Source organism: Triturus cristatus, chromosome 2_1 (assembly GCF_964204655.1).
Source record: "Triturus cristatus chromosome 2_1, aTriCri1.1, whole genome shotgun sequence".
NCBI lineage: Eukaryota > Metazoa > Chordata > Amphibia > Caudata > Salamandridae > Triturus > Triturus cristatus.
The window spans coordinates 82,850,888-82,868,103 of record NC_140581.1 but is presented as its reverse complement, the minus strand read 5'-3'; the positions used below and the strand labels follow the sequence as shown (position 1 = coordinate 82,868,103).

General features: G+C 43.2%; 1 protein-coding gene across 2 annotated transcripts in view; it reads left to right on the top strand.

Moving 5' to 3' along the window:
- The window catches only part of LOC146863792 (receptor-type tyrosine-protein phosphatase kappa-like), a 1,244,093-nt gene that overhangs the window by 1,086,548 nt on the left and 140,329 nt on the right, over window positions 1–17,216 (top strand). For both annotated transcript variants that reach the window (XM_085628087.1, XM_085628078.1), the window contains one exon: window positions 8,315–8,385. In XM_085628087.1, the coding sequence (XP_085484213.1) occupies window positions 8,315–8,385 (71 nt within the window). The remainder of the gene's footprint in view (window positions 1–8,314; window positions 8,386–17,216) is intronic.

Below are 17,216 nucleotides of genomic sequence, written 5' to 3'. Positions count from 1 at the left end.
GGTGAACCCTCAACATCACTAAAATAATCTAAGTGTAACCTCTCTAGTAAATATACTACAGTGCAGACAGGATTAACATAGGTCAATGTGTAAAGTATGTATGCAGTACCAAAACAGTAATAAAGAAAAAAAACACCAAGCAATAGAAGACACAAAAAACAAATAAGAAACATAGAATAAAATCTAATAAACAAAATGAGACTAAATGAAAAAAATCTAACAAGGGGAAACAAAGATATGAATTTTTTAAGTTTTAAGTTAAACAATAGCACCAGCAAAGTTCCTAAACACCAATGATAGTCTATGGTAGCGATAGACCAGGACCAAGGTGCGAATTGAGGCAAACCATGATGGAGTCCGGGAAGGATACACCAACTGGATTGGTCCCTGTAAACATCTGTAAGTCTCACTTCAGAAAGGAACTTTGTCACGTTTCTGGGGAAAAGCATTGAAATGTCTCCTAAGTCTCAAAGTGACGTTGTCACTTTTTGTGTAAAAAAATCCTCCCTGTGCTTGGCGCAGCTGAAACTGAAGCCATCACCGTGGAACCAAAGGCTAGATACCTGAAGCAGGCTGGTCCTACTGGTGCACTTGAGATTTCTTGCTGAAATTGTTTGAAGTACTTAGATAGAATGGGACTTCAGAACTAATTTAGATCTTAGCAGTACTGGTCCCGCCGTTGATATTTTGGGCGGTCTTCCTGCCCACTAACTTGGCCGTCGGCCCGTCCGATTTGAGATGTTGGCTGGTCACTGCAGGGAAGACCACCACAGTCTTGTTGACTCTGCCAGGATATATCGCTCACATCGATGGCGCCAGAGGCTGAAGTGGCTTTTTGGAGGGAGTCCCGCTGAGATTCCGGCCGTCCAGATTACGAAATGGCTTTCCATCGAGGCAATTGTGGCAGGAAATCCTTCAAGCTTGGGTTGGCAGAAGCAAAGAAAAAAGGGGTGAAAACTCACTGTCAAAATCAGGCCTTTTGTTTTTTTTTCGTAGGGGCATGACTTTTGAGCAGACTAAAGCTGAAATTCAATGCGACGCTCTGGAACTGCTAGTATGATATATTTTCTAAAGATTCCAAACTTTCTTCTGGTGCCCAAACAACCACAGGAGTATACTTCTAAGTCTCCCAGGACCACAGGGGAAGGCATTTAGACTGTCAGGATGTTAGGAAGAGGCCAACAGTAAAATCAAATCCATGCCCAATTTCCAATGGTCAGCTGGCCACTTCAGTGAAAAGGTCTCTTGCAGCTTGTGTTGTCCTTGTAGCCACACAGGAGGTCAGCCAACTGACTCTTGGGTACAAGATGGAGCTAGTCCATTCTTTCAGGGCTCCTCCCAAATCACAAATGACAAGTCCAGTGCTGGTCCCCCTGCTTGCTGCCAGCCTGACTAGGGGGACAAAGCCTAGGCCTTTACAGGTGTCACATGACATTTACTTGTGACAGGGTAGGCCCTGTTGAAGTTACTTTAGTTCTTGGCCTACCCCGACCTGTCTTCCTGCCATGGGACAAAAACACCTCCACACTCCTAAGCCATTGTTCCTACTCTGGGAGCAGTTTCCACGCCTCTTTCATGTCTCATTCAGGCTAAGTACAGGTTAGGCAGTCAGTGGAGAGCTAATGCAATTTATCCTACAGAAGCTTCAGGCAGGGTAAAGGTAACTTTCTAGAAGTTACATTACTCAATATATGTAATAAAAACAGAACTTCACCATTAGATTGGGTTTTTATTAAACATAATGATTAGTCTCTGAATTGAGTCAGTAGCTAGTACTGGTCAAACATTTTAGTTTAAAGTGTTTAATCTATACTTTAACATTTCCTCTGTGCCAGTTACTGCCTGACCCTTAATAATATTGTTTTGGGCCTCATCATTGAGTAAACATGCCATTTCTAATGTCACTCAAATTCTACTTCTAAGGTGGCGATTCCGATCCGGGTCGGAAAGCACTCTGACCGAGCCGGATCTGGTGTGTTTTCCGACCGAGCCGGAGTCCTGCAGTCCGACCGAGCGAGTACGATGCGGCCGTATGCTGCCAGACTCGGTTCGGTCGGACTCCCATAGAAGCCAATGGGAGCCGGTCGTACGGCGCGTACATGGGCTCCCATTGACTGAATGGGTATGTCTCGCGCAAGGGCGCCCCCTACAGTGGGTACGCATCGGTGCCACATGCACCGTACATGCCTGTGTTGGGGGGACCCTTGGGTCTTCCCCTGTGTCCGAGTCGTAGGGCTGCGGGTGACAGGGGATCCGACGCGGACCCCCATAGGCAACCACCCGGACGTTATGCGAGCCGGACACTCCGGCTCGCACAGGCTGTCAGACGAGTGCATCGTACTGGCTCGATCGTAAATCACATCCATTGCACGCCACGGTTAGCTTCCGACCGAGACGTACTAAGTGGTTCGGACCCGGGAATGACTCAGCCGGTGAATTTCACGTAGCTCGCATCGTACTTGCTCGCTCGTACAGCTGTACGAGTAGGGCGGAAAACACACATACGGCTCGTAGTTTTTCCGGCCGGATCGCGTTCGAGGCCCTTCCGACCCGGATCAGAATCAGCCCCTAAATATTATGCACTCTACCGTGTGGGAAGCAAGATGTGCTTAGGGGTGACGTAGTAATTTGAATCAGGTTTTCCCACCTGTCAAAAAGGTGATATTTACAGGTCTGGGTAGTAGGGTTCAAGCTGCAGCTGTCAGGTTACACACCGTAGGCCTGAAGTCATAATTGTGCTGCCACTACAGTAGATGGGACAATGGATGCTGCAGTCTTCGGGAGCTTTTAACTTTCTGCACCAGGGGTATATTTCTGCATCATATACTATGGCCTTATTGGAAAGTTAATTTTGTCAATTAAGTTCAGGCCAATTTCGACATGTTTAAAAGGGGAGCACACATACCTTACTCCTGTTAAGCAGAGGTGAAGTGCAGAGTTCTAGTGCTAGAAAACAGATAGGTCAAAACATGGGGGATGCATCATGCAAAACATGATCATTTCCTGCAGTGCCTCTCACCCATAGCAGAGGAGGAGGGTGAGATGAGGTAAGTGGAAAAAAGATCTTTTTTGCTTCCTGGGCCTCTACATTCAAAATTTACTGCACTTATCATCTCTGATAGACTTTCTGTACAGGCCTTTGTAAAACTGTCCATTACGCTTAGGTAATTTGCACAATTTTTTGTTATGGAAATTGCTCATAAATTTGGAAATTACAGCAGCAAGAAATTGTGCACAATGTTTTACTACAGAAGACTTGATTCAGCAGAAAATGTTTTGTGAGAGACATTTTCTCTGAAAACTAGTCTCCTTTCTGGTTTCTTGAGTGCCTTCTGAATGTGAGGTATGCACTCACATTTAATTTTCACTCTACGTTCCCCCAAAGTGCATTTCATGTAAGCTGTGCAATACTTTTTGTAATTTTCTTGCCATTTCAAGTAATTTCGAAAACAATATTATGCAATTTCTTACTACTAGTCTAGCCTTTTTGACCAAGGTTCTTCCATACTTTGATATCTTTATCATACCAATGAGAAAATGTGAATCTCCTCCTTACGGTAAAATCTGTCAGTACCGCCATTAAGCACAGCTAGCCTTGCCATAATGAATATAGACTCCTCATGGATCATCCTGTCATGAAATCAGGCAAATAAATTCAGGATAAGTCTCTACCAATATGCCTCAGTCCCTGTGAAGAGAGTGAGCAGGGTACAGATTTAGCTTCTGTATACTTTTTTTTCTTACATAAAAAAACATTCTGGTAGACACCTCTTTTTCTCATCAGTTTCAGAGTCTCACCACACAATTCCCTCTATGATTCTGTGTCTCTAGGACTTTACTAGAATCATTGACAAGTTGGCACTCATGCCAATAAGTATAGCCAATGTCTTTGTAGTGGCAAGTTCTTCAAGCAATTCTTATCCTTTTTCTTAGAGTAAAAGAGCTCTGATGGTTTGCTTCAAGAAAGACTTAAGAATCCAAGCAGTGTTCTCCAGATAATGGATTTCCTAAGTTCAAAATGGAAGGAAGAAGAATTACTTTCATGGTTATTCTGGGAACTCTACAATAGTAGCTGAAATTGCCTATGCATCGGTGACATAATAACGTCATAAAAAATATCGTGATACACAAATATTATGGCACAAATATCATGGTACTAAATATACGGTTTACATACTTACAGTGTAACTACAAAAATATAATCTAGAAAATATTGTGGTGCTAAATGTTGAGATTTTATACGTAAGTATATAAAAACGTAATGATGTATAAATATAAACATTTGAAAGTAAGGGTTAAACATTTAAAAACGATATAATTCTTAAAAATAAATTTAAATAAATAATAAATATATAATAAATAATATATAGCTACATTTAAATACTTTTAACAAAAATTAAAACAAATGGTCATAATAAGTAATATATTTTTAAAACACAAAATAAATGTAATACATATCTATAGAAAATAGATGAAATACAGGTATACACTATAATTGCTCACAAATGATGCTTACACTTTAAAAACACATTATACACATTTATATTTCTCAAAAATATAATTATTTTTAAATTAAATTACAATAACATATAGTGTACATATAAATCACAAAAAATATATTAAACAAACATAACAAACAGAATAAAACATAAGTAAAATTCAAAAATACTAATACAAAATACAACAATTAAAACTTGGACATATCTCTAATAAGACAAAAATATTTAAAATGCTACATTCAAAGTAATAAACATAAAAAATAAATATAACAAACGTCATTGAAATACAAATTTAACCAAAATCAAAAATAAAATTGACATTACATATTCACAACAAAAAAGTAAAAAAATAAAAAATACCACTTCCTCTTCAACTGAAAAACCAGAAGGTGACGCATTATGCTTAGGTATGATAAAATCTACTAGTTCCACTGTAACTTAAGCAACAGTCGGGAAAATGTCAGACTTTGGAGGGCTAAGATTTACTGTTATCACTCCAAACTAAGCAACAGTAAGGAACGTGTGGGACTTTGGAGGGGCAGATTTACTAGTTCCATTTCAACCTAAGCAACAGTAAGGAAAGTGTTGGACTATGAAAGCCTCAGATTTACTATTCCCGCTCCAACCTGAGCATGAGTAGGGGAAGTGTTGAACTTTAGAGGGTTCAGATTTACTATTACCACTGCAACCTAAGCAACAGTAGGCAAACGTGTTTGACCTTGGATGGGTCAAATTTACTATCCTAACTCCAATGTAAGCAACAGTAGGGAAAGTTTTGGACTTTTGGGGTGCCAGATTTACTATTCCCACTCCAACATACATAAAGAAGGAGAAGTGTTTTTACTAAATAGTAAAGAATATGCAAAATAACAAAAAATCTTTAAAACAATAAAGAAATCCCAGGAAAAAAATTCCACAATTCAGTAAATATTTAATAAAACAAACTGCATTTTAAAAAAATGTAATCACTTAAAGAGCTTACATATTTAAAATCAAAATATAAAACAAAAATCAAATAATTAATGAATAAAAAAATGCATAACTAATATCATTAGCCAATTAAAAATACATTATATAACCATTATAATACAAATTACATAATGTAGGAATTCAATTCCCTACATAAACACTTATCTAATTAACCAATTATTTAAAAAAAAAAAAAAAAAAATGTCTAAACATATTAAAATAAATATTTAAACTTCTTCCCACCCTACTCCTCTGGAGAAAAGGGTTCGAGTCTCGGAAATGACGCTGAACATCCTGTGATTCTGGGCAAATCACTTAATCTCCCCATGCCTCACAAAAATGAATGTGTGTTCTCATGTAACTCAACTGGTGCCATGTAATGCGCTCTGATACCCGGTCTAGTTCATGCTATATAAAACTCCATTAAAAAAACAAAACAAAAAAAACAACAACCCACTAATAATAAAAAAACTTTAAAACACACTTTACGAATGTGTGTTTGTTTTGTACCTCAAAAGTCCTTTCTGCTTTTTTAAATATCCTCATATTATGACTTTTTTTAATTCTCATGTGTGTTTACAGTTTTGCACATTATTCTTTTATGTACTTTTATGGTCTATTGCTTTTAAGACCAAATGAAGTTTCTGAATTTGAATTGAACACACTTTCAAATATTACTAAAGCAATAAAACAGCTACAAAAACAATTACAACCAACTATAATTAACATATTGTAAAGTTAAAACACACGCAATCATCAAACATTATCAAATACTACAAAATTGATAATATATGTGCAATTATATTAAAACAATATTAAAGACTTTTAAAAAGATATACTTACCTGCAATATTGTGAATCACAATATTCTTGTTACTACAACATTTGTTTTACAATAATTTTGAGACAATATTAATGTTGGTCACCTTGCCTTCTCCACAGGAAGAACTGAAAAAGCTTCTCAAAGATGTTACACTTGATATATTTTCAAAGGCATCCCGGTGCTAGCGGAGAGTCCCCTCTTTGCATGTAGGCCGACATTGTACATGCATGAACTTTGTGCATTGAAATCAAAATGTACTTTATTAATAGCAGAGCAAATAATCTACACATGAATTGACATGTGTATACTTTCATGGAACTATTATAATTAAAACAAAATTGTTATGACATGTTTAAATGTGTTTTTCTGGCTTAAGCTAACTAGGCCTCTGTTGAGCCTCAATGCCATCTTGTTAAAAATGGATGCCTTGTCATCATGTTTATTCTCTGTTTATAGTTCTACCTGGCACTATATTGAGCAAGATGTGAATTTGTTTATTCTTACACCTCTGGATGACATTAGGTCAGAAGGGACAAATCAATGTGGGTTAGTACTAAGGTGATAGAGCCATGTGACATGTTTTAATGTAAAACTGTGATTTGTTGGAATAGTGATCATACCATGCTGACTTTGCAGATTTTGTATTTAAATATGCAACTGAAATGTACATTAACGCTTGTATTTGGGGTGATCCAGTCACTTTTTGCCTTCTACTGGGGATGCTGCCCAATTTCTAACTGTTTTGGCTGCACCTTTGAGACATAGGGCCTGATTTAGATCTTCACATATCTTGGCTGCATAATATCTGGTTTTACTTATTTTTCTGCATTGTTACTATTACTGAGAGTCTTCATGGCAATGACTTCATGCATTTAAAGGAGACTTGCTGCATCTGCATTTACTATGTCTGTATTCTACTTTTCAATTTTTGTAATAAACCTTCACGGTTTTCCTTCATTCTGCACTAGAACTCACTTTTTGAGTAAGTCCTTTCCTTAATGACTTTATTTTGAAGTGCTGCTTGAAACATTATCTCTGGGACACATCACCATATATTTTCAGGTTAACACCGTCACCATTTCACCCAACATTTTGACACTCTATTGAATTATAGATTTTCTAGGGAACAGTGCCCCCACGTGTGTTGTCAACCATCGCATATCTAAATAGATGCTTCAGGTTAGACAAGTATATATAGGGACATGTAGGGTACAAATCTAGCTACAAGGTACACGCTGGAGAGTATGGAGCCGTCGGGTGAATATGAACGTGTGGGGCTGACAGAGAAAGCAGGGCAAGGATACATGAAACTTGGTAAGGCAGGATTGAGAAATGGAGGGGGGTTGAACCACGTGTCTCAGTGGAGGGACATTAATAGGGGTTGTGTGATTGTAAGGATCGGTGCAGTAGGTGCCACATTATTTACATATACCATGGTGTTTTGGGAGTAGGGTCTTTTCCGAAGTGGAGGAGCGATAGTCCGTGGCAGGTATTCATAGGGATGGAGTTAACATGGGAAAGCCTGGTGTTTGTGTCTTCCTTTTAGCAGTTCCTCTTTCATACACTGCTGTGGGTTATGCATATTACTCTGACGGTCTCCAGCTTCTAAGATTGGTTTGCATGTCAAGTTTTCCACTGCACATCCTGAGAGCAGTTGAAGGGGTCAATTCTGATCCTGCTGAACAGACTCTCACGAGAAAATGCAAATTTGCTGAACATTTAATACAAAATTGTGCGCTTCAAGTCTTCTTCTCGTGGAAGGCAGCAGCCAGCTCATGGTGTCCACCTGGTGATACCGCATTCTCTTGGAACGGGAGAGAGCTCAATATTGATATAACATTGAATAATTTAGCACATACACCCTGGGGAGGTTTCACTGTGCCCTCTTCTTTATCCTACACAGAAATGTAATGCCAACAAAATAGGTTTCATCTGGCTCACCGGTCACAAAACTTGTAATGACTCATTCCTTGTGATTTCCGTGAATACCTTCTCATCATCTCTCCTCCCTTCCTCTATTTCAGATGACCACTCTCGAGTGGTGCTACAATCGAGAAGTCAGGGGAATGATTACATTAATGCCAACTACATCGATGTAAGTATCTGAAAGACAGGGGAATTGAGGAAGCATCAAGACCAGGGCACTGCTAGAGATGTCAGTTGCAAGGTTTCAGCAAATTGATCAAACCATTTCATCTCCAGCTGTGGTTGTAACTGTGTCCTAGCACAGACTGCCCCTTGGTTCTGGCTCTCACCCACTAGTTACAACTTTGCTTAAGTTGCATGTAGGACCAGTAAAGGGTTTAAAAATACATTTGACATGTTAAATTGTAACCAGGAAACCCAAACATGTTCCTCTAATCCCCTTTGCTAATGTCATCAGCCATCCAGTTGATGTGTTTTTCTGCCAGCTCTCCATCCTAGCAATCCACCAAAAAGTGATGAAAGGAAGAGACTCCATGAGTGAGATCAAGCTTACAGCAACCAGGATGCACAGATATTCCTGGCCAAAGGCTGCAACTCTGAGAGAAGAGGCACCCAGTGACTAGTGCTTCCAAAGGTCACTGAGAAACTCAAGGAGCTGCTTTAACATTCCAAGCAATGTGCAGACCCCTGACAGGACACTGAGGGTGTCTAGACTGAGCAGGCAGCCTTCATGGAGGATTAACCTTTCATTTGATGTAGGCTTTTGTATTGACTTTGGATTAACTGGATGAGACTACCCTTGTTAATAAAAAAGGACATCTGCTACAAGCAGGTGTATTTTAGAGTAAAACATGAGTCTTTGAAACATCTGTGTTGCCTTGAAAAATGAGGCGTTTGTAAAAAGAAATAAAAACAATAAACAAAAAAAGTAAATATCCCGTGAAAATGAAATTATATCAACAACTAAGGATGGAACTGTTACCACCACCATTTTACCTTTAGGAAAAACCAAGTGGGTATGTGTTTTTTGCAGAAAGGGAATGAACCACCCCAATTCTCCTTATTGATGCAATTGGAACTATGAAGTCTGCTTTCCATAACGAAAGACGAATGTCACATGAATCCATAAGCTAAAACTCTCCTTTAAGGACAAACAAATACAGTTACAACTACATTTGAGAGCAGGGTCTCTTATTGGTTGGTGTAGATCTAAATGGCCTTTTCACTATCTCACATTCTTGAAGGATGAAATGTCTGCTGACCTACTAAGATAGGCAAAGATAGCTGAGACATAATATCCCCCCATCACCTGGCTTACCCATGATCTTACTGTACTGATCCTGTGTAGACTCTCTCCAATCTGCACACAAGGCAGTGTTGTCAGTTCTGGACAGACCTAAGTGTGCAAGAGCTAGTTTTCCATAGACCAGTCTCTCAAGTGCAGCAAGGGAAGTGAGCGGTGAAGAATCAGCCATTTTCACCAAAAGGCCAATGGAATATCCATGTGTCATTGCAGTCCATGAAAACATCTGATATCCACATCTGCTTTGGTGGCTTTCTCATTAGTCCTGCAGATCATTGGTGGTTACTGGTCAAAGTGAGTGAGCCGGCCCTGGGCATGAGGTCCTCAGGGCCCGAGTTATAGTTACCTCAGGGCACAAGTTATAGTCACTTGACATAAACTATAAATGGTGAATTTCAGTGGTTTTGTTTTGCATGTCTATGTGGACTTAAGGCATGTATATGTGGGGTTAAGTATAGGAAATCTACACTTATCTATATATATATATATATATACTTAAATGTTGATATTTTGGCCAAGATATTTTTGTAATTCAATATTCAATACATAATATTCTGTGCCTGCACCCCTGAAACTTGGCCTTAAAGAAATTGTGTCTTAGAATGTTGGTAGGGCACCTCCCTCCCAAAGTAATAATCAATTTTTCTTACAGCTTAACCTGGCTAATAGTCTACACATTAATCCTAAAATCCATGTTGCATTTAAGGGGATCAAGTGGAGAGTACTGTATGTGCATCCTTCTTGTGTTTGGTCGAGCCTATAATAGGTATTACTTCATCAGGTTCGTCATTCTCCAGTGATGTTGTTTCACCCATGCGAGCACAGTTCTGAGAGAAAACCATTTTGGGTGCTTTAGTTTTAAAAATGCCACTAAATGGTTCAATCAATCAGGATTTGTAAGGCGCCTCCAATCACCCTTGTGGGTCTTTAGGTGCTGTGGATGCTAGCTGCTTCGTGGCGATCTGTTCATTCGAACAGCCAGGTCTTGACAACTTCAAAAAGAACAATTGATGGACAGAATGCTGAACAATGTCAAACATTCATCCCAGTACAGAGATCTTGGCCTAAATCCAAAATGTTTTTGCTCCTCATGCCATTCCAGTCTGAACCCAGCCATATACAAATCAGTCTTTACCCTGCTCCCCATGGGAACAGTCCAGCCTGAACTATCAGGTCATGTCCTCCCTAGACTGGAAACAAGCATCCTCCTGGGACCGGTTTCGGGGTTTCACCTTTCATCAGCCACGCAAGCTTGACTCCAGTGGCATGGAGAGCAAGGGACCCACGTCTGGGCATACCTGTTTCACTTGGGGTGACACTTGCAAAAAGAACAACTGATGGACAGAATGCTGAACAATGTCAAACATCCACCCTAGTAGCGAGATCTGGGGCTAAATCAATAGTTTGTTTGCTTCCCATGCCATTCCAGTTTAAACCTAGCCACATGCATATCAGCCTTGACCCTGCTCCCCATGGGATCAGTCCAGCCGGAACTGCCAGGCCAGGTCCTTCCTGGACCTGAAACAAGCATCCTCGGACCGGTTTCGGGGTTTCACCCCTCATTAGTCAGGCTAGCTTGGCTCCACTGATATGGCGAGCACATGACACATGTCAGGGCATACCTGTCTCACTCGGGGGGAGTACAGTCGGAACACTGGGTACTGAACCATGCTTGTCTTAACCACGCATGGTTAAGAATTGGCGCGGTCTAGCTGCTGGAAGACGGAAGCAGGAAGACGCTGCTGTGAGGTAAGTTGGACTGTTTTCTTTTCTCTTTTTGTGGGCTGGGAGGGGGTCAGGGCAGGGTTTAGGGCAGCAGAATGGGTTTGGGTAGTTTAAGGGACAGTGCTGGGGGCGGGGTATTGTAAGTTGGGTTGCAGGGTTTTAGGACTTAGGGCAGTGGGAAGGGAATGAGTAGTTGGGATAGTTTTTAGTGTCGGGGTTGAGGTAGGTTTTAGGGTAATAGAAGGGGTTGAAGTAGTTAAAGGGACAGGGTGGGGACATCTCGGGGGGCGGGTTAGTGGCGACTTTAGCAACACATACCCCTTTACCATTCATGCCTAAACCACAACATTTTATGGCAAAGACATGCGTGGTAAAGGAATGCGTGATTAAGACACATTCATGGTTGGGCTGCGTGGTAGAGGCACGAGTGATAAAACCATTTGTACTTCTATCATACAACCCACTTGCGGTGACAATTGCAAAAAGAAACAATTGGTCGACAGAATACTGAACAATGTGAAACATTCACCCCAGTACAGAGATCTGGGCCCAAATCCATTGTTGTATTGCTCCCCATACCAATACAGTTTAAACCCGGCCATACGCAAATCAGTCTTTACCCTCCTCCTCTTGGGAACAGTCAAGCCTGAACTGTCAAGCCAGGCCCTCTCTAGACCAGAAACAAGCATCCTGAGACCGGTTTCGGGGTTTCACCCCTCATCAGCCAGGTTAGCTTGACATCACTGGCTTGGAGAGCATGGGACACACATTAGGCCATACCTGTCCCAGCCAGGGGGAAACAGTCGGAACCCCGCGGACTGAACCGCGCTTGCCTTAACCACGTATATTCCGTAACCATGCATATGCGTATTTAAGGTTTGGTGCAGTCTAGCTGCTGGAAGACGGAAGCAGGAAGACTCTGCGGTGAGGTAAGTGGGGCTGTTTCTTTTTAGGGCTTGGAGGGGGTCTGGGTAGGTTTTACGGCATGGCAATGGGTTGGGGTAGGTTAAGGGACAGTGCAGGGGGTGGGGGAGTGTAAGTTAGGGTGCAGGGTTTTAGGACTTAGGACAGTGGGAGGGAAATGGGTAGTTGGGTTAGTTTTTAGGGCAGGGGGTTCGGTCTAGGGTTTAGGGCAGTGGAAGGGGTTGGGTGGTTTAAGGAACAGCACGGGGTGGGGAGGCGGGGTAGTGTAGGGTCTTTGGCCTTAGGGCAGTAGGGGTAGAATGGGTAATTGGGGTAGTTTTTAGGGCTGGGAGGGGGTCGGGTAGGTTTTAGGGCAGTGGAAGGGGTCGTGGTAGTTTAAGAGACAGCACGGGGTGGAGGGGTTGGAGTAGTGTAAGTTAAGGTGCAGGGTTTTAGGCCTTATGGCAGTGGGAGGGAATGGGTAGTTGGGTTCGTTTTTAGGGCATGGAGGTCGGGGTAGATTTTAGAGCAGTGAAAGGAGTTTGGGTAGTTTAAGAGATGGCGGGAAGGGGTGGGGTAGTGTAGGGTTTTAGGCCTTAGGGCATTGGGAGGGGAGTAGGTATTTGGGGTAGTTTGTAGTGTTGGGGGGTTGGGGTAGGTTTTAGGGCAGTGGAAGGGGTTGGGATAATTTAAGGGACAGCGTGGGGCAGGGATGGGGTCATGGTCGCGGGGAGGTGGAGAAGTTGTGACCTTAGCCACACATACCCCTTTACCATTCATGCCTATACCACAAAACTTCATGGTAAAGGCATATGTGGTAAAGGAATGCATGGCTGAGATGCATTCGTCGTTGGGCTGCATGGGAGAGGCACGCGTGGCAAAACCATTTGTGCTTCTATCATTCAACCCACTCAGGTGACAATTGCAAAAAGAGCAGAATGCTGGGCAGAATGCTGAACAATATGAAACATTCACCCTAGTACAGAGATCTGGGTCTAAATCCATCTTTTTTTGCTCCCCATGCCATTCCAGTTAAAACCCAGCCATATGCAAAAAAGTCTTTACCCTGCTCCTCATGGGAACAGTCCAGCCCGAACTGTCAGGCCAGGTCCTTCCTGTACCGGAAACAAGCATCCTGAGACCAGTTTCACCCCTCATCAGCCAGACTAGCTTGCCTCCAGTGGCATGGACAGCCACATCATGGCATACCCGTTCCACTCGGGGTGACAGTTGCAGAAAGAACGATTGAGCGACAGAAGGTTGAACAATGTCATACATTCACCCCAGTACAGAAATCTGGGTCTAAATCCATTGTTTTTTTGGTCCCCATGCCATTCCAGTTTAAATCAAGCCATAAGCAAATTAGTCTTGACCCTGCTCCACATGGGAACAGTCCAGCCCCAATTGCCAGGCAAGGTACTCCCTGGACCGGAAACAAGCATCCTGGAACCTGTTTCAGGGTTTCACCCAACATCAGGGCAGGCTAGCTTGACTCAAATGGCATGGGGAGCAGGGACCCACGTTGGGCATAGCCGGCCCACTCGAGGTGACAATTGCAAAAGAACTATTGATTGACCGAATGCAGAACAATGTCAAACATTCACCCCAGTACAGAGATCTGGGCCTAAATCCATCGTTTTTTTGCTCACCATGCCATTACAGTTTAAACCCACCCATATGCAAATCAGTCTTGACCCTGCTCCTCATGGGTACAGTCCAGCCTGAACTGCCAGACCAGGTCCTCCCAGAACCGGATACAAGCATCCTGGGACCGGTTTGGGGTTTCAACCCTCTTCAGCCAGGATAGCTTGACTTCAGTGGCATGGACAGCACGGGACCCACGTCTGGGCATATCCATCCCACTCCGGTGACAATTGAAAAAAAGAACAATTGATGGACAGAATGCTGAACAATGTCAAACATTCACCCAAGTACAGAGATATGGGCTTACATCCATCGATTTTTTGCTACCCATGCAATTTCAGTTTAAACCCAGCCATATGCAAATCAGTTTTGACCTTGCTCCCCATGGGAACAGTCCACCGCGAACTGCCTGGCCAGGTCCTCACTGGACCGGAAACAAGCATCCTGGGACCGGTTTCACGGTTTAGCCAGGATAGCTTGATTCCAGTGGCATGGAGAACAACGGACCCACGTCTGAGCATACCCGTCCCACTCTGGGTGACAAATGCAAAAAGTACATTGATGGACAGAATCCTGAACAATGTCAAATATTCACCCCAGTACGAAGCTCTGGGCCTGAATCCATCATTTTTTTTCCTCCCCATGACATTCCACTTTAAACCCAGTCACGTGCAAATCAGTCTTCACCCATATCTGGGTGACTAAAGGGGAATGTTTGATTCATTGAGCATTCCATCTATCATTTGTTGCTGCAGCACTTTTCACCTTAAGTCAGATGGGTATGCGTAGACATGGTTCCCTTGCTCGCTGTGCAACTGGATTCAGGCTAGCCTGGCCGATGAAGGGTGTTACCCATAAACCGATCCTAGGATGCTTGTTTCCAGTCCAGGGATGGCCCGGTTTGGCAGTTCGGGCTGGACTGTTCCCATGAGGAGCAGGGTCAAGACTGATTTGCATATGGGTGGGTCCAAACTGTGGTGACGATTTAACCCAGAGCTCTTGACTGAGGGTGAATGTGTGATTCATTCAGCATTCTGTCCATCATGTGTTGCCGCAGCACTTTTCGCCCTAAGCGGGATGGGTATGCCCAGACAAAAGTCCCTTGCTCGCTGTGCCACTGGATTGAAGCTGGCCTGGCTGAAGAGGGATGTTACCCCAAAACCGATCCCAGGATCCTTGTTTCCAGGCCAGGGAGCACCCGGAGTGGCAGTTCTGGTTGGACTGTACCCAAGAGGAGCAGGGTGAAGACTGATCTTCATATGGGTCCAAGCTGGGGTGGTGTAGTGACCAAAAGAACACTGGATTTAACCCAGATCTCTTGACTAGGGGTGAATGTTTGATTCATTGAGCATTCTGTCCATCATTTGTTGCCCGCACACTTTGTGCCACTAGATTCAAGGTATCCTGGCTGATGAGGGGTGTTACCCTGAAACCGGTTCCAAGATGCTTGTTTCTAGTCCAGGGAGGACCCGGCTTGGCAGTTCGAGTTGGACTGTTCCCATGAGGAGGAGGGTCAAGACAGATTTGCATATGACTGGGCCCAAATTGGCATCACGTAGTGAGCAAAAGAACGATGGATTTAACCCAGATCTTTTGAATGGTGGTGTATGTTTGAGTCATTCAGCATTCGGTCTATCATTTGTTGCCGCAGCACTTTTCACCCTAAGTGGATGGGTGTGCCCAGACGTGAGTCCCTTGCTTGCTGTGCGACTGGATTTAAGCTAGTCTGGCTGATGAGGGTGTAACCCTGAAACCGTACCAGGCTGCTTTTTTTCGGTCCAGAAGGACCTGGCTTGGCAGTTCGGGCTGGACTGTTCCCATGAGGCACAGGGTCAAGACTGATTTGCATATGGGTGGGTACAAACTGGGGTGGCTTGGTGAGTAAAAGAACAATGGATTTAACCCAGATCTCTTGATTGGAGGTGGATGTTTGATTCATTCAGTAATCCATCCATCATTTTTTGCCGCAGCACAGGTCTTGACAAGATTCAGAATTGATTGCAAATCCTGACACCTATTTGGAGCGCCTATGTTTCCTAATTATGTAGGATGAGATGTGTTTTGTATTTCTAATTAGGCATAAACATTTTCAGAGAAAAGTACTCTGTTGATTGCTTATCAAATCTACAGGAAACATTTGAATGTTGGCAGGATCCTCTGCGTAAGAAGTTCTTGTTAACAGTAATTGTTTAGTAGAGTTAGGAGCGAATCTGATTTTCTGAAGCACAAGGGAGAAAAGGGCCTAATTACAAGTGGCCGGTGTCGGATATATATATATATATATATATCTTGCATCTGATCAAATCTTATACAGAGATGTTTCAAAATTATCAAGTGTGATTATTATTGGCAATTCTGTTATTCTTTGAAGAGTAACATGGATTTCGTTATGTACTGAACCATTATCCGCATTTCGTGCCTTTTTTACCTGTTACATTTCATGTTTTCAGTCATTACCCAGAGCGATATATGTGCGACATACGTGGGTCACTGGTGTTAGCACAGATTTCAGTAATCTGTATTCTTTGCATGATCACCCTGGATCTTTTGCCCTTTCTGGACACTATTTTTGCTGGCTTTTCAATTCTGTGCACTTTCTCACTGCTAACCAGTAGTAAAGGGCCTGTGCTCCCCTTTAAACATGGTTCAGTTGATGTATTCCTGGTTGGCACATTTACCTTGTCTATACGATCCTGGTATATGATGTAGGAAGGGTACCCAAGGCCTGTTAGTGAAATGCCACATATGGACTGCAACACCTACGCTGCCACCCATTACAGTGGCAGTGCAATCTTGGTTTCAGGCCTACACTGTGGGGCCGATTCCGATCCTGGAAAAACCGGGTACAAACTGTCGGTCGGAGCGTTTTCTCCGTCCGACTCGTACCCGGGAAAAAAACCCTACAAACTTGCAAGTACGATTCGTACGGAAACACCATTTCCGTACGAATCGGAAAAAAGACCGACCGACAGAAAAATACATACAAATGTGATCCGGGACACCGCGGACGTGATGTCCGGACGGAGTTTGGCAGCTTTTTACGTACCAGCAAGTACGATTCGTACCGACAGCACTCCGGACGGCAATACTTTTACGGCACCCAAAAAGTGCCGGAAAAGCGAAGTACGTCGCGAAGCGTGAGGAAAAGGGGGCCCGGTACGCGCCGAACACCCCCCTAGCCCCCCCGTAAGTATGCGCCGGACCCCCAGCCCCCCCGTATGTACGGAGCGTACCCCCAGCCCCCTGTATGTACGGAGCGTACCCCCAGCCCCCGTATGTACGGAGCGTACCCCCAGCCCCCCGTATGTAGCGCTGGGGGTCCGCATCGTACATACGGGGGTGGGGGTACGCTCCGTACATACGGGGGTGGGGGTACGCTCCGTACATACGGGGGGGCTGGCGGTACGCTCCGTACATACGGGGGC